The sequence below is a fragment of the Eucalyptus grandis genome, chromosome 10, assembly GCF_016545825.1.
Source record: "Eucalyptus grandis isolate ANBG69807.140 chromosome 10, ASM1654582v1, whole genome shotgun sequence".
Lineage (NCBI taxonomy): Eukaryota > Viridiplantae > Streptophyta > Magnoliopsida > Myrtales > Myrtaceae > Eucalyptus > Eucalyptus grandis.
The window spans coordinates 26,994,045-27,019,341 of NC_052621.1; the positions used below are offsets into that span (position 1 = coordinate 26,994,045).

At 39.0% G+C, this 25,297-nt stretch overlaps 1 protein-coding gene across 1 annotated transcript; it reads right to left on the reverse strand.

Annotated features, from left to right (window-relative positions):
• Window positions 1–20,814: 20,814 nt before the first annotated feature.
• LOC104423866 (exocyst complex component EXO70H1) lies at window positions 20,815–23,305 on the reverse strand. The gene is given in 2 exon segments (XM_039302947.1): window positions 20,815–21,608; window positions 22,135–23,305. Coding segments are annotated over 2 exon segments (1,965 nt in total).
• Between the last annotated feature and the right edge of the window lie 1,992 nt (window positions 23,306–25,297).

The window sequence follows — 25,297 nt, forward strand, 5'->3', positions numbered from 1 at the left end:
GTCTGGTGTTACTACTTTTGATGTGTGTAAATCGATGTCTTTTTATCAGCTCCTATGAACTGTGCAGATTAGAGAGAGAATTGGGTGACAGTCGTTAAACCGTGTTTCTTGAGAAATGGCTGGAAAGATGGGAAAATCATCAGCAGTAGAAATAGTTAATGAAGCAGACCCATAACAATTAGGGTTCGTTCCTTGAACAATTTATGGCCCAAAAATTATTATTCTAGAAAGCTCTACAAGAAAATATTAGGTGCAACTGGGGCAGCATTTCTTAAAGGGGATCTTTTTTAATGGACTAGTACATCGTTGAGATAGTTACCGCCTACAGGGTACTGCTAATGATTCGCCCATCTTTCCCAGCCATTTGTCTGTAGCTGTCGCGTCGACCAGCTCATCACGACGACCTGCATGCCTGAAAGCCCCTGTGCTCTCTTTTTTCTACCTTCTCTCGGATATGGATATGCTGGCAGATGTGTTAGGAGTTGAGAGAGGAAGATATTAACGGATCAAAGTTTTTATTGCTCGTACTACACTGGAATTGGTTAAGGACAGGAGAACAGAGGAAAAGATTTCCTATTCAAGGGTGAGTGCATTCAACATCTTGCTGCACAAAATTGTAATCAATTGCCTCAAACCGAAATCAACTTCCAAGACTGATGTCTCAAGTTCAGAGGCAAAGCTAATGTATGCAATCATCACTGGGAAAAGGTTTTCACTTCCTCACACTGTTATGTTCCACATGTATAGAGCTGTGATGAAGGACAGAGGTCAACTTCCTTATCCAGGTCTTGTGACGAAGTTATTCAGACATCTGAACATTCAGCCTCCGCAAATTCTTTGTGCTCGATCATGCGATCATATGGTGGTAGGACTGAAAATGGTGACCAAGATGCGTCTGAAGGAACTAAGCAAGGCATTGGAGAAATTTAAGGAGAAGACTCCAGTCAAATCTCATCAATTCTCTTCTGTAGGAAAAAGAAAAGGGAAGGAGCCCATGGATGCTCCATCCAAGAGAAGAAGAGCTCTCATCGTTGAGGATGAAGATGATGAGGAAAACATCACTATTTCTGCTTTGAAGAATCTCAGTCGATCTGTTCCAGAGAAAGAGTTAGAACAGCAGACAGAAGAAAGAGTAGAGAAAGAAGCAGAGGAAAAAGAAATGGAGGAAAGAGAAGAAGAAGAAGAAAGAGATGCTGAGAAAGAGAGAGTTGAAAAAGAAGAAGAAGAGAAAAGAGATCAAGAAGAAGGAGAACATGAAGAGCACTCTCCACTGAAGGCATGAACACGGGGAGACCAAGAGAAAAGAGGAATGTCCTCAAATCCTGCAACAGTGAGGGAGTCGATCCCCAGCAGATCCAGAGGATATTTATGCCTCTCAGTTTCCTGAGGAAGGTCATGATGTTTCTTCGCCAAATCTGCGTGATTATGCTGATCTACCATCATCTGCATTTACTCCATCAGATCGTGCCAACGCCAGTACGCAGACCGACAATTCAGCCGACTTTCGCAGAGTGATGGATATTCTCTTCGAGATGCAAGGACAGATATATGCATTGGGATGCGAAGTTCAGAAATTGCAGAATGCAGGTCAAGTTTCTTCGGGTTCATTGAATGATCAAATCCAAGCCATTTCTCTTCAGATTCAGGCTAATGCTAAGGGTGAGGATGTTGCACAACTGAAGGAAGACTTGAAAAGGCTGGAAGGCATCATTCAGTGGATGGGAGATTTCCAGCTTGTTCGTGTTCCCAAGCATTCTTGACTCCATTTTCATATCAATCTTTTTATGCTGACAAAAAGGGGAGAGTTGCGAGAGTTGCAAGACTTGAAAGTTGTGAGACTTGAAAAACTTTGAACTTAAATTTATCGATCTTTTGTTTGTTTGGTTTGTGGTTTGTTTTGACTTGACTTGTGAGTCACGTGTGTCTGGATGTGGACTAAATTTGGGATTTGGATTTGACTGCTTATTAACTACTATTGATATCTTATGGATGGCTTTATTGCATACTGGACTAACCTATTTTCCGTGGTTGCAGATTCTAGTGTTATTCATTTAGCCATTCATCTCTATAAGATATGCATATGTGTTTGAGAAATGTTTTGCAGGTCAAAGTTTTCCAAATCCAGGAAAGTTTTGTCACCATAAAAAATGGGGAGATTGTTGGAGAAATCCTCTTGAAGTGTTTTGAAGTTGACAAAACGTTTGCATCGATCTAGTCTAAGGCTTGCGAGACTTTGCTATTTAAAGTCCGAAGACCTCCGGACAGCCGATTCAAGACTCAAAGTCTATCCTCATTGACAGTTTCTAATCCGTTGAAGAAAGGCTATCCGAACTGGATGTTTCATTAAGGATGTGGTCTTATCGACTGGAGAAGATCTCTTGGCTGGATATGACATAACAAAATCCTTTATTTGATCATAATTGATTCGAAGATTAAGGATCCGATGATTGGCAAAGTATACTTGGAAGGTTCTACTTATGGAAACCGAGATCCTGATTGTATGGGCGAACATGATTGATGGGCTATCGACATGTTCCTTTAATAGCTCGAATGATCTTCCTAATTGATTCCGTCCAATGGGTAGATTGGAGGAATTCCTTTGGTAAGTGCCAACGGGTATGATGGCATGAATGAGTATATAAGGAAGACGTTCCAGTTGTTCGAGTGTGTGCACGATAGAAGAATTCCAAAGTCTGAAGCTCCTTGTTCTTAGTCAATTCACTTGTTGAGCAAAATCGTGTAAACAAAAGAGAATCTATATTCGTGAGAACCTTGAGGAAGTGTGGTAGAACATCTATACTTTTGTGGAATCAAGGAAAAGTCTTTGTAACTTCTCTTTTGTTCATAGTGAAATCCAGCCGATGGGCTGTCAGTGCCGAAGAGTGGACGTAGGCTTGGGATAAGCCGAACCACTATAAATCTTGTGTTTAATTTTCTCTTCCCTAACCTTTACTTTACTTTGATCGTATTTTCTTTTCTATCGATTGCCTAGAATCGCTTCCGTATCTCGAAAATTTGTTTGTGCACCTATTCACCCCCTCTAGGTGCTTATACTAGCTATCTCAATTGGTATCAGAGCCTGTGTACTCGCTTTGTTTGAAGTGTTTTACTTCAGAGTTAAAGATCCATGGTTAGTATGTTGTCTCCAGGGCTGGTAGAAGGGCAAAACAATACCATACCACCTTACTTTGATGGAAATGATTACAACATATGGAAAAACAAGATGAAAGCGTTCCTAAGATCAAATGATCCTCGGAATGGGACGTTGTAGAAAAAGGAATCATTCCTAAAGCTGCATCTGTCTCGAAAGAGGAAAAGATCTGTTGAGTCTAGCGAAATGACTCGGGAAGAGATAATCAAGAGACAAGCTCTTGATGCAAAAGCAATTTATTCCTTATATTGTGCTTTATCCCCTTTTGAATATAACAGAATATCTTCTTGTGTTACAGCCAAAGAAGTCTGGGATAGATTACATATTACCTATGAAGGAACCGATCGAGTGAAAGAGACTAGAATCAACATTCTCCTCAGCCAATATGAAGCCTTCAAAATGAAACTAGGCGAATCTATAACTGATATGTTTAGTCGTTTTACAGATATTGTGAATGGTCTTGAAAATCAAGGTCAACCAATTTCTGATCCCATGAAAGTAAATAAGCTACTGCGTGGACTCTCTAAGGATTGGAATCACATAAAGACCTTAATCAGAGAGACCCAAAGAATCATGCCTCTATCTCGTTGATGAGTTGGTTGGGACTCTTGGTCTTATGAAGTGGAACGAATCAATGAAGACGAAGACCCTAAAGGTAAGAAATCCATTGCATTAAAATCTAATGATGATTCGATGTTACTGATTCGAAGACGATATGGATGATGAGGAACTTGCTCTCATGATAAGAAGATTCAGAAAGCTAAACAGAAAAGGAAGAAGATTCAATCCAAAGAAAAGTTCTCAAAAGCAACACACTAAGTCTGTTGAGGATGATGAATCAAACAAAGATGTAGTCCGCTTTGAATGTAAGAAAAATGGACACATCGACCCAATTGTCCTCTTCGAGGAAGAAGAAAGGAAAAACTGAAAAGTACCGAAAAGCTCTTAAAGCTGAAACATGGAGTGATACGAGTGTGAAGAAAGTGATGATGATTATGCCAATATATGTCGATGGCACAATCGGATTGATTCAAATTCCGAGACATATTCATATTCGAAAGCGAATTTGAGGTAAGTAACTTCAAAATCCCTATTAAGGTTTCAAAATATATTGATGAATTGTGTTTTAGTCTTAAGACTTCTCTTAAAAGAATTTCCGAACTCAAGAAGGAAAATTCTGCTCTAAAACAACAGGAAAATATTTTGAAAGAAAAAGTGAATTGTTTAGACAAGAATGTTTCTTCTCTTAAAGAAAATGAAGATAATCTTTTAAAAGAAAATGCATTCTTGAAAAGTGATATCTCAAATATTTCCAAAAGATTTTCTATAGGATCTAAGAAATTGGAAAAAATTCTCTGTTCAAAGACCTTATTTCAATAAATCTGGTTTGGGAATGACTGCTGAAACCATTCCTTTAATTGATTTTCCTAAAGTGAAGGAAATAATCAAACAAAGACCCACAAGAGATGCTTACAAAAATCATTTTAAAAGGATCTTTGTAAAACCAGTAGGTCGCAATGCTCTCAGATGTTCAAAGTGCAATAGTGCAGATCATTTTGAAAAAGAATGTCATATGATTTGGAAACCTGTTAAAAAGGTATGGACAAAAACCGCATATCATACTAACACCAATGGACCTAAGAAAATATGGGTACCAAAGAAGGTTTGAGTTTCTTTTTTAAATGCAGGTCACTATTAAGAAAAATGTAAAATGGTATCTGGATAGTGGATGCTCAAGACACATGACAGGAGACTCAAATTACTTCATAAAGCTTGTTCGATTAAATGGTGGAAAAGTCTCTTTTGGAGGAAACAGCAAAGGAAAAATCGTGGGATTTAGAACTGTAAAGATTGGAAATCTCACAATCATCAATGTTTCATTAGTGGAAGGGCTTAATTACAATTTGCTCAGTATTAGTCAGCTATGTGATACCGGTTTCAAAATCAACTTTCAAGAGAGAATATGTTCAGAATTAGTAAAGATTCTACTCTGTCATTCATGGGTCGAAGACATGGAAATATCTACCTCTTGGATGTGAAACCAGATGAATCACAATGTCTAATCTCAATCCAAGACGAAGCAAACTTATGGCACAGAAAGCTTGGGCACATCAATATGAAGCAAATAGCCAAAATCTCAGCAAAGAAGCTTGTTCATGGTCTACCCAATTTATCATACCAAAAGTCTGATCTATGTACACCATGTATATTGGGAAAACATGTAAGAAATTCCTTTAAACCAATAAATCAAGTTTCCACTAACCGTGTACTCGCAGCTTCGCATATGGATCTTTTTGGACCAACCGAACATAAAGCATTGGAGGTAAGAAATACTTGCCTAGTAATTGTGGATGATTACTCACGATTTACTTGGGTATATTTCTTGGCAAGTAAGTCTGAAACTTTCTCTTACTTTGAAAAGTTTGCTAAAAATGTTAAAATGAAAAAAAAATGGTATGTTATCTCGAGTATAAGAACAGATCATGGAGGTGAGTTTGAAAATCATGATTTTACAAAATTCTGTGATGAATCTGGTTTTCAGCATGAATTCTCCTCTCCATATACTCCAGAGCAAAATGGAGTTGTGGAAAGAAAGAATAGATCACTTCAAGAAATGGCTAGAACTCTTTTAATTGAAAGTAACATCTCTTCACGTTTTTGGGCTGAAGCAATTTCTACAGCATGTTACATTATAAATAGAGTTTGTCTAAGGCCTATTCTGGAAAAAACCCCCTATGAACTATTCAAAGAAAAGAAGCCTATTACTTCATATTTTCATGTATTTGGATGCAAATGTTTTATACTGAAAAATGCAAATGATCGAGTTAGTAAGTTTGAAGAAAAGTCAGATGAAGGCATCTTCCTTGGATATTCAACCACAAGCAAAGCGTACAGAGTCTACAACAAGAAGACTCAAACAGTGGAAGAATCAATGAATGTTAAATTCCAAGATTCTATGCAAAATGAATCCATTTAGACTCATCTTGAAGAATTTGAACTTGCTCCAGACTCTACAAAGTCTAAAATAGCTTAGACTTTGAAGGACCAGCAACAAGTGACTGTTGAAGATTCAAGTGAAGGAAGTGACCATCAATTTGATAAATTAACCAGCAACTGGAAACATAAGTCCAGTCATCCCAAAGATCTCATTATTGGCGACATCAATGAAGGAATTCACACAAGATCCAAAAGGCGCGAAGAGTCTAGTCTTTGTGGCTCTTGTTTCGAAATAGAACCCAAAAGCATAGAAGAAGCTTTATCGATGAAAGCTGGATTGAAGCTATGCAAGAAGAGCTCGAGCAATTCAGCATTAATGATGTCTGGGAATTGACTCCTAAACCAAAAGGTAAATCTGTTATTGGAGCTAAATGGGTTTTTAGGAACAAGATGAACGAGAAAGGAAAAGTTATAAGAAACAAGGCAAGACTCGTGGCCAAGGAATACACACAAGAAGAAGGGATAGACTATGACGAGACTTACGCACCAGTAGCAAGGTTAGAAGCAATTCGATTATTACTTGCTTTTGCTTATTATAAGAATTTCAGGTTATTCCAAATGAATGTCAAAAGTGCCTTCCTAAATGGATTCATCCAAGAGGAAGTCTATGTGGAACAACCTCCTGGGTTTGAAGACCCAAGGAAACTAGACTCAGTATTTAGACTCAAAAAAGCTTTATATGGCTTAAAACAAGCACCTCGAGCTTGGTACGACAGACTGAGTAAGTTTTTAATTGAAAATGGATTTGTTAAAGGTAAAGTAGACACTACTCTTTTCATTAAAAGAGAAAGCAAGAGTTTTCTACTTGTTCAAATATATGTCGATGATATTATTTTTGGATCCTCTAATGAAAGTCTACGTGCAAGAAATTCTCTAAGACTATGCATGATGAATTTGAAATGAGCATGATGGGTGAGTTAACCTTCTTTCTTGGGCTTCAAGTGAAACAACTGAATGAAGGAACTTTTATTTATCAAGAAAAATATGCTAATGATATTGTGAAAAAGTTTGGTCTGGACAATTGCAAAAAGGCCGATATACCAATGTCAAGTTCCTTGAAGATAGATAAAGATGAAGGAGGAAAGAAAGTCGACCAAAAGTTATACAAGAGTATCATCGGTTCACTTCTTTATCTTACTGCTTCTAGACCTGACATTTTGTTTAGTGTTTGCATTTGTGCAAGATTTCAAGCAGACCCTAAAGAATCACATTTAAATGTTGCAAAGCGTATTATCAAATATATTGCATCAACTTCAAGCTTTGGTCTCTGGTATCCTAAAAGGGGAGACTTTACTCTTCTTGGGTACTCAGACGCAGACTTAGCCGGATGCAGAGTTGATAGAAAGAGCACCTCAGGTACTTGTCAATTACTTGGAGGCATGACAGTGTCTTGGTTTTCAAGGAAGCAAAGTACAGTAGCTCTCTCTACAGCAAAAGCAGAATATGTAACTCTTGGTAGTTGTTGTTCACAAATTACGTGGATAAAACAACAGCTAAGAGACTTTGGAATTGAAGATTCATGCACGGAGATTAAATGTGACAACACTAGCGCAATCAATCTCACCAAAAATCCAATTCTTCACTCAAGAGCAAAGCATATAGAGATTCGACATCACTTCATTAGAGATCATGTTCAAAATGGAGAAATCTCGATTCAGTTTGTTGACTCAAAGAACCAACTGGCGGATATATTTACAAAGCCTTTGGAGAAAAATCAATTTGAAATTATCCGTTCCAGACTCAACATTTTGAGGTTTGAAGAAGTTAAAGTCTAGAGACTCTTAGACTTAGGCAATTAAGACTTTGACTGCAAGACTTTGACTGTAAGTTATTCTCTCTCTCTCTAATCTCATCTTGAAAAGGTACGTTCATCAACCGTGTTGATTATTGGTATCTCAACCGCTATCTTTAATTGACGAGATTATTGCAACGTTTCCTTTAGAAAAATGAGTTATTTTGAAATGACCATTTTTCGAAAAAGGCAGTTATTTTTTTAAAGGCATCTTTTCACTTTCCATTACGACGATTGGTATCCCCTCCTTTCGACTGTCTTATATACAGTCAGTTTCTCTTCGCTTAACTCCAAAACCCTAAAAAGCACCAATCTTCCATTTCTGTTTTCCTCTCTTATTTAATCTTCGAAAAAGTTGTCATCTTTCTTGGGAAAGTCAAGCAAGGAATCTTTCAAAGACTAAGAAAGATGTCGTCTTCAAGAAAGTTTTCGAGGATCGCAAGCAGGGGACCACGGCGAATGAGTGAGGGGCCTACGCACTTCGATCTCACTGAAGAAGAAGTGTCTCCAAATAGCAGCAGAGCCCACAACATTCTCAACAGCGTCATTCTCCTCCATCTAGTCCTCAAGATGTTGATCATAATCAAAATGAAGAAATCATTGAAGATGCGAGACCTGTAAGAGTTCAAAGGCCCTCTTTTATTTATAAGATGTATCGTGCTTTAAAAGGGACCGGTACTCCATTGAACTATGTCGATGATTTTCTTAAGGACAAAGGATATGGAAATGAATATATCTTTTTGCGAAAAATGGAAAGTTTGGGAATTGCTCGTAAAGGGGTGGCGAAGAAACCCTTGCGAATATCCCAAGTGATCCTCGTGATTGGGGATTTAATCCGGTAGATGGAAATGATGATGACAAATTATACAGCCAATTTCAACCAAGAATGGGAGTTGCGGCTGAAAATCGAGGAAAAATGGGAGAGTTGTTTAGATCGAAGGAACATAAGGATCTATATTCAAAATTGCTGAAGCGTGGGGTGATAAACCCTAGGAGTGTGGATTTTGACTTTTCGGATCTTTGTGAATGTGAACTTGAGGGAAAAGTTCGGTCATCTTCAACTTGAAAAATTCTGCTCTGACACCACAGAGGCCTATCCTCAACTAATTGCATATTTCTATTCAAATCTTAGTTTCTTGCATGCGAATAGATTCTCCTTCAGTGTCAAAGATCAAGACTTTGTAGTGGATATGGATATGCTGGCAGATGTGTTAGGAGTTGAGAGATGAAGATATCAACGGATCAAAGTTTCTATTGCTCGTACTACATTGGAATTGGTTAAGGACAAGAGAACAGAGGAAAAGATTTCCTATTCAAGGATGAGTGCATTCAACATCTTGCTGCACAAAATTGTAATCAATTGCCTCAGACCGAAATCAACTTCCAAGACGATGTCTCAAGTTCAGAGGCAAAGCTAATGTATGCAATCATCACTGGGAAAAGGTTTTCACTTCCTCACACTGTTATGTTCCACATGTATAGAGCTGTGATGAAGGACAGAGGTCAACTTCCTTATCCAGTCTTGTGACGAAGTTATTCGGACATCCGAACATTCAACCTCCGCAAATTCTTTGTGCTCGATCATGCGATCATATGGTGGTAGGACTGAAAATGGTGACCAAGATGCGTCTCGAAGGAACTAAGCAAGGCATTGGAGAAATTTAAGGAGAAGACTCCAGTCAAATCTCATCAATTCTCTTCTGCAGGAAAAAGAAAAGGGAAGGAGCCCATGGATGCTCCATCCAAGAGAAGAAGAGCTCTCATCGTTGGGGATGAAGATGATGAGGAAAACATCACTATTTTTTCTTTGAAGAATCTTAGTCGATCTGTTCCAGAGAAAGAGTCAGAACAGCAGACAGAAGAAAGAGTAGAGAAAGAAGCAGAGGAAAAAGAAACGGAGGAAAGAGAAGAAGAAGAAGAAAGAGATGCTGAGAAAGAGAGAGTTGAAAAAGAAGAAGAAGAGAAAAGAGATCAAGAAGAAGGAGAACATGAGGAGCACTCTCCACCTGAAGGCATGAACATAGGGGGAGACCAAGAGAAAAGAGGAATGACCTCAAATCCTGCAACCAGTGAGGGAGTTAGTCGATCCCCAGCAGATCCAGAGGATATTTATGCCTCTCAGTTTCCTGAGGAAGGTCATGATGTTTCTTCGCCAAATTTGCGTGATTATGCTGATCTACCATCGTCTACATTTACTCCATCAGATCGTGCCAACGCCAGTATGCAGACCGACAATTCAGCAGACTTTCGCAGAGTGATGGATTTTCTCTTGGAGATGCAAGGACAGATATATGCATTGGGATGCGAAGTTCAGAAATTGCAGAATGCAGGTCAAGTTTCTTCGGGTTCATTGAATGATCAAATCCAAGCCCTTTCTCTTCAGATTCAGGCTAATGCTAAGGGTGAGGATGTTGCACAACTGAAGGAAGACTTGAAAAGGCTAGAAGGCATCGTTCGTCGATGGGAGATTTCCAGCTTGTTCGTGTTCCCAAGCATTCTTGACTCCATTTTCATCTCAATCTTTTTTATGCTGACAAAAAGGGGGAGAGTTGCGAGAGTTGCGAGACTTGAAAGTTGTGAGACTTGAAAAACTTTGAACTTAAATTTGTCAATCTTTTGTTTGTTTGGTTTGTGGTTTGTTTTGACTTGACTTGTGAGTCATGTGTGTCTGGATGTGGACTAAATTTGGGATTTTGATTTGACTGCTTATTAACTACTATTGATATCTTATGGATGGCTTTATTGCATACTGGACTAACCTATTTTCTGTGGTTGCAGATTCTAGTGTTATTCATTTAGCCATTCATCTCTATAAGATATGCATATGTGTTTGAGAAATGTTTTGCAGGTCAAAGTTTTCCAAATCTGCAGAAAAGTTTTGTCACCATAAAAAATGGGGAGATTGTTGGAGAAATCCTCTTGAAGTGTTTTGAAGTTGACAAAACGTTTCCATCAGTCTAGTCTGAAGGCTTGCAGACTCTGCTATTTAAAGTCTGAAGACCTCCGGACAGCTAGACTCAAGACTCAAAGTCTATCCTCATTACACGGTTTCTAATCCGTTGAAGAAAGGCTATCCGAACTGGATGTTTCATTAAGGATGTGGCCTTATCGACTGGAGAAGATCTCTTGGCTGGATATGACATAACGGAATCCTTTATTTGATCATAATGGATTCGAAGATTAAGGATTCGATGATTGGCAAAGTATACTTGGAAGGTTTTACTTATAGAAACCGAGATCCTGATTGTATGGGCGAACATGATTGATGGGCTATCGACATGTTCCTTTAATAGCTCGAATGATCTTCCTAATTGATTCCGTCCAACGGGTAGATTGGAGGAATTCCTTTGGTAAGTGCCAACGGGTATGATGGCATGAAGGAGTATATAAGGAAGACGTTCTAGTTGTTCGAGTGTGTGCACGATAAAAGAATTCCAAAGTCTGAAGTTCCTTGTTCTTAGTCAATTCACTTGTTGAGCAAAATCGTGTAAACAAAAGAGAGTCTATATTCGTGAGAAACCTTGAGGAAGTGTGGTAGAACATCTACACTTTGTGGAATCAAGGAAAAGCTGTGCTTGTAACTTCTCTTTTGTTCATAGTGAAATCCAGCCGGTGGGCTGTCGGTGTGGAAGAGTGGACGTAGGCTTGGGATAAGCCGAACCACTATAAATCTTGTGTTCAATTTTCTCTTCCCTAACCTTTACTTTACTTTGATCGTATTTTATTTTCTATCGATTGCCTAGAATCGCTTCCGTATCTCGAAAATTTGTTTGTGCACCTATTCACCCCCTCTAGGTGCTTATACTAGCTATCTCAAAAGGCAAGTCATAAATTCAGGGAAGTGGCTCAAACATTAAATTATATTTGTATTTGATGAAGTAGAGAATTTACCGTTATTGTCACATAAGTGGCAACATCCAAATGTTGTCCAAGTGAACACTATCTAAGTTGTTGACTTGTGCGAGAGTGCAGACTAGACTGACTTCTGCTAGCTGAATATTCTTTTCTTATTGTGCAAAATGCTCTCTTGAAATTCAAATTGTAACAAAAAGTTAAATTCTTGTTACAAACACTGTTATCTTATAAGTAATTTTTGTGCGCTTCAACGAGTTTCCTATAATTTAATTTAATTCATGTGATTCATTCGACATCGTTGCGAGGTGTCCGTCCCTATTGAGATTAAGAAAGTGCGTTAGGTAGTCAAGCTAAGAGGAAAGGGACAAGTGGTCATCAACAAAGACCATGCAGAAATTGTAGTTGTTGGAGCAATACGAGGTGAAAGCCCAACCCCTGTAATCTACAGCTAATGGTATCCTAATCTTTTCCCTCGTCTCTTGGTAGTAGTGACCAACTCTTCACAATCAATGCATTTATTTAGCGAAAAATGAATAATTTAAAATATATTGTTGAAAATATGATTGTATTACTTACAAAAATAAATGAACAAACAATATCTTCATTATCCACAAAAATATTAAGATATGAATTATTATTGACAATGAAATTTTTTAATTACCTGATTATTTGAATTAATACAAATGATTTTTTTTTTTTTTTTTACAAAAATATTTTTCAAATCAATTATTTTTTACGAAACAAACGAATCTTAATGCACGATAAAGTCCTATGCCTTTTTTTCTCAAGTGAGAAACCTGTTTGTAGATTAGTTAACTAAAGCTTAATGAAGAAAAAAGTCCGCGCACGAGAAAGTTAAACCGATGGTCGTTCTCAAAATTCTGTGGAACCTTTTAACGGAGAGACAAATTAAGCGTGTTCAAAAGGTTTGGACATCCTTGACTAATATACGGGATGGAAATTATACTATTTGGGATATGAATTAATACAGAGAAAATTACTAAAAAAAATCTAAATCTATTATATTTATGTCTATTTAGCCTTAAACATTTTAATATAACCAATCTAGTTATAAATCTTTTAACATATAGCCAATAAAGTCCATTTGGCCAATTTTGGCCCAAAATCACAAATGTAAATGTTAATTGTCCTACGTGACATTATTAGTGATGATGGGAACAATTTTTAATATATATATATATATATATATATATATATTTTTTACTTCTTTTCTCTTATTTCTCTTGGCCAGATCACTGGCTCAATGATAGCTAATGCAAGTCACTATCATTGGTAAGAGTTGATAGCCTCCTTTAAAAAAAAAAAAAAAAAAAGTAAGAAAAAAAAAGAAAAGGGGAAGAAAGATAAAAATATTAAAAATTGTTTATGTTGACAGCTTATTAGGCGTGTTACGTAGGAGAGCTGACGTATACATCAGATTTTCTGGTTAAAATTAACCATATGAACTTCGTTTTTAATTTGTTAAAATGATTAACACTAAATTGATTAAATTAAAATTTTTATTTTATGATTTTTTATATTATTCCTAGTTTTTGGGCATATGTATGATGAATTTACTGTTGTTGTCACATCAGAGACATGATCACCATCGCGCTCCTGTTTTTGCTTCCCCTCAAATCAGCAATGGGTCGTACTAAATCAACAATAGCTGAGTCATGACTTGCGCGGGAGTCCACTTTACGCTGGACTTCTGCTGGCCGACAGTCCTTTCCAAGAAGGATGCTCTCTTCAAAATCAAATTCACGTACGTACCGCATGCAGCAAAAAGCCACATCAGCTAACTCATGCCATCCGTCGGACCTCATTGTGAGGTGCCTGTCTTTATCAAAATAGAGAAAAAGATTAGGGTGATAATATTGACTTAGGAACTCATATAAAAGTTTACGTGTCACGTTTTAACAATGAATCATACACGCGAGAATTTACTATATCAAGGCATATTTAAAGATACTTTAAATCGATTAGAATGATGACACTTTGAAATTTCGAGTAAGGATAAACTTTTATGACCACTTACCGTTTAATCTTTTTAACAAGTGGGAGAAAGCACGTATCCTGAAAAAAAAAGAAAAGAAAACGGGGACTTGATATTGAGTAAAACCGCCTCGTGAAGAGCATGTGACGACTCCTAAACTCAATACTCCAAATAGAATTTTCCACGTGCTCAATGTGAACATCAGGAGCTAGGCTCGTGAATGACGTCATAAGTTCCCCTTCTCTTTTCCTTATCTAGGTAAGTTCATGTTTGCCATTTTCATATCCAAATCCAAAAATGTTGGTTGGGGTCCTCTTGACAGACTGATTAATTGAGGAGGCCCTTGATTCTTCTTGATCGGTTGGCTAGTGGACCGGATCAAACCTATGAATTTCTAGGAAACGATTGTATTCAGACTCTTGCCAACAAGTGTTTTGACCTTTTAGAGAGAGAGAGAGAGAGAGATAGAGAAGACTCAATCAAATCACAACCCTCCACAACTGAATTTGATCGGGAGTTTGAAAACCTGGATCATTCATGAAATACAAAATTATCGATCATTTTGACAAGTGATTGCTAATGATTTTCTTAATCTCAAATTATACTTAAATTCAGAAAAATAATCATTTTCTAAAATACGACTAAGAATTTGTGTTTGAATCCGGAACTTTATGCTCAAGCATGAAAATCCCATTCCTGGTGTCCAAATCCAAGTCATTTGAAAAATCACACCTTAAAGTACTTTACTTCATGGGTACTTAAAAAGGTTGAGCTTAGAAAACAATGTTATTAAAGTTTCATTTATTTCGTGAAAAATGAATGATTTATAAAATATTTTTCTAAAAATGGCCGATTGTGTTGCTTGAAATAATTAGTCAATTTTGCATTATTTATAACAATCTATGTCTTATTCATTCATTTTTATAAGCGATATGAGTTATTATAATTAGAAAAATATTTTTCGAATAATTCTTTTTCGTTTTGCGAAACAAAGAAGCCTTTGACAGTTGTCCATAAAAAGGACCTTAATACTCTCTTTACTTCTTTTCACCAAGAGTCAAGATTAAAAATTGGCCACGTTTGGTTGTAAGAGAAGGTATCCTAAATCCCTTTTCAATTGTTTGGATTGTAAGAATTCTAGACTTATACAAAACAATACTTCTCAAAGCCGATGCCAGTTAGTGGATGGCGACTCGGGACAGCGGTGGCGATGATGGTGGTAATCAGGAGGCGATGACGAGGATTGGTTTTCATTCAATTGATGGATTAATGGCTTAATTATAAGTCTTAGCAGTACTTGTTCATAAAATGCTGTTCCCCATCTTGAACATCTTATAATGGAATCAAATTCATAAGTAGATCCAAATGGCTTGGAGCGACTTCTATTTTTATTTACTATTTCTTGTAATTTTCACTGCTCATATATCTCGACTTTTTCTTTCGCAAAAAGTCGAAAATGTGTTCTCGTATAAATGTATTGATATGCAAAATCATATATGTTTTTTTCGTGATTTTTCAAGACATGAGATAATTTTTCATTTTCCCACGTTCAGATTTGGGACCATTCTAGTAGAATATCAGCCTTTTTGACAAGCTATTGCTGATGTTTCTTTTAATCCCAAGTTACGCCAATCAAAACTGTAGAATCAACATTATGTATGGGTTGACATCAACTTCTAAACCGGTACGAAAAGGTGGGGGACAAACTCCATTTTGTTAGGTTTCCTTTGAGACTTTCCATCAATAAACTTTATTGGCATTATCGATTTATTTTAAGAAAAAAAAAATATTTTTAAAAATATTTTATTCACGTTAAATTTTTATGGTCCCTGCGCTCTACGCCCTGTATAAAAAGGGCGGAGGGGGAGGGGGAGGGGACATGGTTGGTTATTTCTACTTTTGAGATTTTCTATCAATAACTTTTATTGGCTATATCTCTTTGTTTCACGAAAAAAAAATATTTTTCTCGTTTTTCTATCAGTAATTTTTACGGTCCCCGCTCTCTACGTGAACTGTTATGATAAGGGGGGGAATATGTTCATTTAGTTCTACTTTGAGATTTTCTGTCGGTAACTTATTGGCTATATCTATTTGTTTTGCAAGAAGAAATATTTTCCTCATTTTTTCGTTAGCTTAAGAAAATGAGTTAACAAAAAACCTATATTTAAATTTTAAAAAATGATTTCCTCTTTAAAGAAAATATGACTAGAAATCCATGTTTGGATCTGATAGTTTATGCTTCAGGCATGAAACCTTATTTCCAGTGTTGATAACCAAGTCGTTTGGAAAAGCACCCTAAAGCACTTACTTCATGGGTACTTACCAAAGAGGTGGAGATTATAGACAATCATATTAAGACTCCATTTATTTCGCAAAAAAAAATGAATGATTTATAAAATATTTTTCTAAAAATGATTAATTGTATCGCTTCAAATAATTAGTTAATAAAAAAATATTTGCATTATTTATAACAATTATGTCTTAATATTTTTGTGAATGATGAAAATATTTTTGTTCACTCACTTTTATAACCAATACAAGTGATTATATTTAGGAAAATATTTTTCAAATTATTCATTTTTTTTTTTTTTTTGCAAAACAAACAAAGCCTAAGTGCAACCCTTCTTTCATTCAAAACTTCTAACGGTTGTGTGTAAAAGGATCTTATTTAATATTACAAGTTAACACATTACTCTCTTTACTTCTTTTCAACGAGAGTCAAGATTAGAATTTGGCCACGTTTGGTTCCGTGAGAAGGAATCCTCGAATGGAAAAATGAAAATCCCTTCTCAATTGCTTGGATTATAAGAATTTTTGCACTTTATAAAAACGAATACTTCTCAAAGCCGACGGTGGTCAACAAATGGCGAATTGGGGCAGCGGCGGCGACTGGGGTGGGGTGGGGGGTCGGTGGCGACATGAATTGGTTTTCATTCAATTGATGAATTAATGGCTCAATTATAAGCCTCAGCAGTACTTTGCAAAATGTGTTCCCCACCTTAAATATCTTATAATTTAGTCAAATTCACAAGTAGATACAAACGGCTTGCAGCGACTTTTATTTCTATTTACTATCTCTTGTAATTTTCGCCACTCGTATATCTTGACTTTTTCTCTTGTAAAAATTCAAAAACGTATGCTGATGTAAACATATTAATATGTAAAATCATATATGTTTTTCTCATGATTTTTGAAGACATGAGTTAATTTTTCTTTTTCCACGTTTAGATTAAGGACTATTCTAAAGTGCGAATAGACCATGCTTTAATATGTTCCTGAAAGCTATCCACAATAATTTCAGTCATTATGACTATTTGGGCCTTATGACCCATATGGTTTGGGCTTTGAATATATTGAGCCATTAATCCGTCGATTGAATGAAAACCAATCCATGTCAAATGACTACATATTTTATGAGACAAAAAGGAACTCCCGGGTTTATTTTATGATACTCTTAAGACCAAATTAATTATGGGCAATTCTGAAATCAATATAGAGCCGTATTTTCCTCCAATCTTGTCAATTATACTGTTGGTTACATTTGTGCCTGTCGTCCATGTGCAAAAATTGACATCTCGCTAAAAATGAATGATGTTAAATATATGGTTGAAGGGAATTACCCTGTATCAGGGATGGAGAAACGCGTTGATCATGTACAAATCACCGTTGTTAATATTCTTTCTTCCCCGATCGGTACGTTCATAAAAATCTCTCCATTGAAAATGAATACGGTGGCCGTGGAAAGCGTAGACCGGCATTGAATGGGCAGGGACGATTCCCTTCTTCACTGATCTCAGCGTGGAAAGCAAGGAAGGATTCTCCAAAACCTGATTCACCTTATAAACATTGTAATTAAATAAAAAAAATCACTAATTCACTTATTTCATGCAGGAGATATTCAGGAACATTCTGTCAGACGGAGGCCGACCGCGACCTCGGGGGCCATGCAATTCCCAATCCACATCAGAACAATTTGGTTGCATTTGCGCAAATGTTGCCACATTTGCTCATCGATTGGGAAGGGAACGGTTCCATCGAGGAACCCGTCCTTATCCTTAGTCATGAGAGCTCGCCAGAAGTCTCTCACCCAAGAAGCATAGTGGTCAAGTCCAGTGAGTTGAAGTGTTATCAATCATAGCTTCGGTTCGTTCGCTGGAAATGTGTATAGAAGCTCTCTCAATTCTGGTCGACCGCCGATGGTCAAAAAAGCAAACGGCGCGAAACCGGGTTGAAGACTCGGGTAAGGATTCGTCCTTGTTGGGTTCGATTCAAGTTGGTAACCCGGCAAATTCGGGTCTAGATCTCCATTCAAGTGGAGCCCCGAATTCGTTTCTTGTCTCGGTGAGCTGTAACTTGCCCATTGTTGATTGAGGTCGTCAGCCCATGGGCCCTGGACTAGAATCCATGGTATGAACAGCCATTGGGCTGAAGCAGGGAAATATGACATTACTGTAGTAGAGGTTGGTACAAACTCTCTCTCTCTCTTCTTGTGCCTAATCGACCACTATGCCGCTACATTCGATTGTTGGCCTAAAAGGGGACAATTCCATTTAGGAACCCATTCTTATCCTTAGTCATGAGAGCTCCCTAGAAGTCTCTCACCCAAGAAGTATAGTGGTTAGGTCCGGTGAGTTGAAGTTTTATCAACCGTAGCTTCGGTCTATTCGTTGGCAATTTGTAAAGAGGGTCTCTCGGTTTTGGTCGGCTGCTGATGACCGGAAAAGCAAACAGCACGAAATCAGGTTGAAGACCCCCGTAGGGATTCGTTCCTCTCGGCTCTAATTCGGGTTTGTGACCCGGAAAATTTGGGTTTGGATCTCCATTCGAGTGGAGCCTTGAATTAGTTTCTTACCTTGGTGGGCCGTAACTCGCACACTCTTAACTGAGGCCGGTAATCCATGGGCCTTGGACTGGAATCCATGGTATGAATGGCCATTGGGCTGAGACAGGGAAATACGACATGGCTGGAGTAGAGGTTGGTCAGACTCTCTCTCTTCTTGTGCCTGATCGATATGTTCGGATGTGGTTGGACGACTCCTCCCTTGTAGGTAGGGTCGGATCTTTGCCTCAATTGTTGTTTGGATTTTGCATATTGAACAAAACCGAATTCCAACCCGAGGTGATAATTTGTTTTGCAGGACGGGATTTGCAGCAACAATCTAGAAGACAATCAGGGGCAACTCAGAGAAATATTTGCGGAAGTTAGGTCAGAATTGATGCTCTGATATCATGACAGGAAACGTGGAACAATGAGGAAAATGTATTTGTGTTTCTATTGATCTATAGATTATACAAGCCTAAGACTGTATTTATAATACAAGGAATGAAAAATGGAAAGAATATACATAATATCGTCTTCCTTGAAATATTTTGTGCCCACGATTTACTATATTATTTATGAGATCGGAATCACAATTAGGAATCAATCAAGGATCAAAACATATATATATATATATATATATATATATATATATATATATATTATGAATCATACCTATTACAAAATATTGGAACAACTTTTTTTATTATATCAAGTAAAAAGCGGTAGTTTCACTTTCTGAACAAGGCAAGCATATTTCACTTCCATTGTTCGTTTGGGATACTAACAATTAAGAAAAGATTCGCTATTAATTTAGATAGATTAGTGTTTATTCTTTTATATTATGAATCATAGAATTCAGAAAACTGATGACTAGCACATGGAAATTATGTCCTCTGAAGAAAAGTTACGAAACAAATTAATTACTACACCGACGTATGATTCATTAGGTAATTTACTGACAATATAGAAATTCACTATGGACTTAGGCAGATTTTTTTTTTTCCTTGGAATATTGCGATCTATATGATCCGCAGAACTTGCAACAGAAAAAGGGAAATTATATTCCGTTTATGATATGATATGTAACGGGTATTACTATGAGTGAGGCGATTACGAATGCCAAAGGAAAGTTACAATCAATTAAGCAAGATCCGGTCCATTTTTCTCTGACGGGATTGTAAAAGGACCCATGGATGACGACATGATTTATAAAATACACGCAATAAAGCGAAACAAGGATCAAGGCAGGGGGCGGCGCTAAACTCTTATCAAAATACAAAACTCGTTTTCATTTGTTTCTGGAAAAGTAAAACTAACACATTCCAAATAAACAAAAGTTTCCATTAGCCTTTTTATCAACCCTTAATTTGATGGTAAGTGAAATTAAATAGTGCATTAGACAAGTTGTACAATGGTTAACGAAATCCTAAATATTTTGATTTTACCACTTTAGTATTAAATTTTTTGCTCGAAATTCCAATATAATCATTCGGGTCAATTTTTCCCTTTAAATGAGTGCTGTAAAATTTCATAAATATTTACAAATCTTTTGATAATTGAGGAACTCTGTACAGGCATGCACAATAATCTGGGATGTCAAACGCTAAAACGAAAAGCGAGTTAGAAAAAGAATGAAAGTCGTTAGAGGAAACACCCTAAATTACTTTGCTTCATGAGTACTATGGGGTAACCCAAGAGTTAGAGCTTATAAGAAGTAATCAAGTGCACTCCACTTTAATTCAATACTTCTGATGGATGTCCACTGTCCATAGCAGAATATTAAACGTTAACACGCTACTTCCTTTAATTTCCTCTACAAGAGTCGAGATTATTAACCAGACCGTTCCATGACGAGAAATCCTCAAATGCTATTTGCCCCGGCAGCCATCGCTTCATCTCTCGCCACCCTCCTCCGCCCCTAAAGGAGCTTCGAGTGCCGAAGATTGGTGTCGTGTGTCCTGTATAGTGTCTCGAAGGAAACAGGAGCTCGTCGTCACGCCGTGTTAAACTCACGTTACGTAGTACATCGAATACAGCCAACAACCTTAATATTCCATCACGTGTTTTGAAGGGACCCAGGCAGCAGTAAGAGTCCAAGCATCCCGCCACAAAAATTTGGAAGGAACGCGGAACGTTCGCAAACATGTTCGAATTTCCAAAGCATATAACTGTACAATACTTTAGTTGATTTTTTTATAATATCATGGAATGCTCTTTCCATTCCAGCTGCTGGACGACCGCGACGCCGCCTCCGACACGGTCGCGGAGCCACCGCCAGTGGCGCGCAACATGCCAGCCAAGTAATTATCCAAATCATCAGGGGTGAATTTGACCACCGGATCTCTCCTCGGACAGCCGTCGTAGAGTCGCCGATGAGCAGGCACGAGCTCCTCCGCCAGTGACAGCGCGATGTCGTCCCTCAGCTTCTAGTCGGTCACGGCCCATCCCGCCTGCTTAGCCTGAACCTCCTCCAGGGCCGCGTCGAACCTCCTCAGCGATTCCTTCGCCCGGCCCAAAGAAATCTCAACACTCAGACCGGACGAGGAAGCGAAGACCTTGCTCCATCCCGTCCGCTCGTAGTTGTCAGCGTAGAGCTTCACCATGGATTCGTGGTTCGCCACCCAGTGCTCACCGAGGAGGTGCTTCAGGTTGGACTGAGCCACCTTGTTGACGACGTACTGGAGGTTGTTGGCGAGGAAGAGGTAAGAGAGAGCCACGTCCTTGTACCGCTTGGCCTTCACGTCGAGCTTACACTGTAGGACGAGAGCGAGCTGTGCAAACCGTGCAAACTTCACCGACGCATCGCCGTCTCCAGCGGTGATGGAGGTGGCAGGGTCACAGCCGGGAAAGTAGGAGTATGGGAACCCCGGGTACTTCTGGCTGCCATCAACTGGCCAGTCGGCGAGTATGTCTCTGAGGACGCCGCCATAGTCGGCGAGCAAGGCGAGGTAGTTCATGACGTCACGTGTCAGCGGGTGGATGCCGCCACTGGGGACTGCTTGTGAAGATGAAGATGAAGATGAAGAAATGAATCAGGATACAGCGAAATCAGCAAAAGAAATACTTCGAATTACTCTATATCAATATGATTGTAGTACAAAGCTTCAGTGATCAATGACAGCTTTTGAATACAAAATCCTCTGTTTTACATCCCCTGTTTTACATCCCCTGTTTCTATCTCTCTATCACAGCACGTATCAGCTATACAATTGCAGAGCATCCATTGATGATTGCTCTCTTAGCTTTCACTCTCTATCATTCTTCTTATCTCAGACGAGCTTGACTCTTTTCTATATATACGAAGAGAAGCTAGAAAGCTAATAACAGAACAAACGATCTAACTGACTTGAACCAACAAACTTTTACAGTTATTTACAACAGAACAACAACTTTGACAAATCAAGCTTGGCAATCCACATCTTCTGTATTGTATAATCTTCACCGTTGATAAGACTGGCTATCCGTGTCTTCTACATCAACTCACGACAGTCTTCTGGTGATCCTCATCTTCTAGTGTTGACCCGCAGCTGACTTTCGATGTAGCAGAATAAGATAAGGATCTTGATCCTTTAACACTACTGACTGCTTGGAGGAGTCCTTTTGGATGGCGGCCTCAAAGTTGCCGAGCATCACGGGAACCGCCTCGCCAAGCTTGGTCAGTAAATTGAACGCATGCGATCTGACAGTGGATGTTGCGTCGGAGGAGAAGGTGAACTCAATATCCAGGCGGAGGTTTGCGACGGCCTCGTAGATGTCGAGCAGGCAGAAGATTCTCTCAGGGGACCTCTTGATAGCCTTCGCCGCCCCTTCTGTGAACCCAAACAGCGCAACCGCGGCGTCCCGCGCAACGTGGGAGAAGACGGACTCCCCGACCGAGGCGGGCGCAGTGGTGAAGACCCGGTCGCAGAGCATCCTTTCAACATAGAAGAGCGTCTGGACCGCCGGCTTCACAGCGCTCAGCCAGCCCTTGACCTTCGCTTCCAAAACCTTCCAATCCATCTTCTGCATCTGCCAAGAGTCGATCGGCCTCTCGAACCCTAGATGATACAGTTCCTCGTCGACGACTGATCTTCGCACGATCTTGTAGATATCCATGCACTCTTTGCCGTACCCGCAAGCAATCATGCAGTCTGCGATGGTCTTTATATCGGAAACCGCTGCATTAGGAACTCGCTCCTCTTCCTGCATTACTGGCTCGGCAGCGGACTTCTTCGTCGATAACTTGCCCTCCAACTCGTATTCAAAGTCCGAGAAGCTCGATAGGGTGGAGGATCGCGAAGACTGGCTTGAGAACGATTCGGCGTGGTCAGGATATGGGAGATGCGACGACAGGATCTGGTGGAATTCCAGGGAGAGCCGCCTCACTGCGGTCTGCAACAGCTCATGAGCCCGCACGATCACGCCCGAGTTCGAGACTTCACCGGTGCAGCACAGCATTGCGGAGTGCAGGTCCTTGACATGGCTGAGGTAGAGCGCGGCTTCGTGGCGCCCTTCATGGAAGAGAAAAGCAGCGACAGTATATCTGGAGGTGCTGGAGGAGTCGGCGGCCCACTTCTTGATCAAAGGCTCCACGCTAGCGATCCGCTCCTCCATTAACGTGTCGGCGAAAGGCTCGCTGCCTGTAGCAGGCCTCGCGGCACAGTTGGAGGGCGATGGCTTGAAGAAGCTGGTCCTCTTTCCTTTTCTCAGCATGTCTCGTGTTACTATTTTTGATGTGTCTAAATCGAGGTCTTTTGTATCAGCTTCTATGAATTGTGCAGATTAGAAAGAAAGAATTGGGTGACAGTCGTTAAACTGTGTTTCTTGAGAAATGGCCGTCAAAGATGGGAAAATCATCAGTAGTAGAAATAGTTAATGAAGCGGACCCATAACAATTAGAAATTGTTGTGGGTCCATTCCATTAATAATTTATGGCCCAAAATTATTATTCTAACTGGGGTAGCTAAAACCACTGGGATTCGCCCCAGTGGCCACTCTTCCAACATGGAAGGGGGAGGTGAGGGGTTCAAATCTCCACATTTTTAGGGAGGATAGGATGGGGACGCATAAGTTTCAGGAGTGAGTTTCGACTTGGATGGGGACGCATAAGTTTCAGGAGTGAGTTTCGACTTGGATGGGGATGCGTAAGTTTCGGGAGTGAGTTTCGACTCCCACGCCTGCAAGAGGTATGACAAAAGTTTGAGAGTTAATGTAGTATAGGAATAAAGTATGATTGATAAAAAAAAAAAAAAAAAAAACTGGGTAGCTACCTCGGCAATGCACCAATCCATTGCCCGAGCGACATATGTGGCTCGTGGGCCCACCTTTAAGAAAAGCCGCAAGTCTTCTCTCTCTCCTTGGTTTCTCTCTTTTCTGCACCATTTCTTCCTTCCTTTTCTTTTTGCCTTCTAGGGCCATGAACGATGCTCGTTTGCATTGGCCAGCAGTGGATGAACCACTCACGAGCATTGGCCGTTGTTGGCATTGTTCGGGCATGCTATTGATCCCCGGAAGAAAGCAAAAAAAGGGGAAAAAAGAGAGAAACGGTGAAGAAGAGAGAGGAACTAAGGAGAGAGGCGGCTTGCAGCATTTCTTAAAGACGATCTTTTTTAATGGACTAGTACATTGTTGATGAGATAGTTACCGTCCAACAGGGTACTGTTAATGATTTGCCCATCTTTCTTTTTCTCATCTTTTCCAGCCATTTCTCTGTAGCTGTCGCGTCGACTCGCTCATCACGACGACCCGCATGCCAGAAAGCCCCCGTGCTCTCTTTTTTCTGCCTTCTCTCCGAGGCACATCCCCCACCAAAGCTCGTGCGTTGATCTCACCCCGTTAAGCGAGAAAAGCTGTCCAAAGATTACAATTGACTTAATAAAAAAGACCCGCAACCAATGATGGTGGGGGGAAGCACGACCAATCCCTACTCGGTGCATGTAATGTTATGCTGGCGCGACCAGAAGGCCCGCTTTAAAAAAAATGTGAACGGGAGAAAATATCACATGGATGGGAAGCTCGTTTGTAGAATTTCGTGAGTACCTTTCTATGGAGAGACATATTAAGGGACTTTCAAAGATGTCTGAGTTCATACGATATGAGATATAGCTTGGCATGTATTATTATTTTCCTTGAAAGTGCGGCTTTAGTATAGTAAAATTGGGAATCGTTATGATGTTTATATCAATTGTAATTAAATCAAGAAAAGCTTATTGTATTGTAAGAGGACCATTTTAATTGCAAGATTTTACTAAATCATCGTGTTTTGAGACTGAATTTAGATACTAATTCTTACAATTCAATGGGAAATTATAATAGTATTAACTACATTCATGAGTATACGAATTAAAACGGTCATGTTTCTAGGCATATATACAATCTTTGACATCTTACTTCATTGATTAATTAATGAAAAGGTATGAACTAACGTGCGTATATTCACCTCGCTCCAAGAGTACGTGCATTTTTCTGTATATTCTAGAAAACGTGTAGGAGATGGAAGTTGCCTTTGAAAATCACATATGTTCACAAAATAGTATGAATATTCTACTAGTGGCTCTCTATTCTAATACCATGTGAATTTTTTTATGGAATTGCTGCTAGCTATTATAAAAATTTACGTTGATAGATGAACTCTTCCTAATCTTTTCCCTCGTCTCTTGGTAGCAGTGACCAACTCTTCACAATCAATGCGTTTATTTCCCGAAA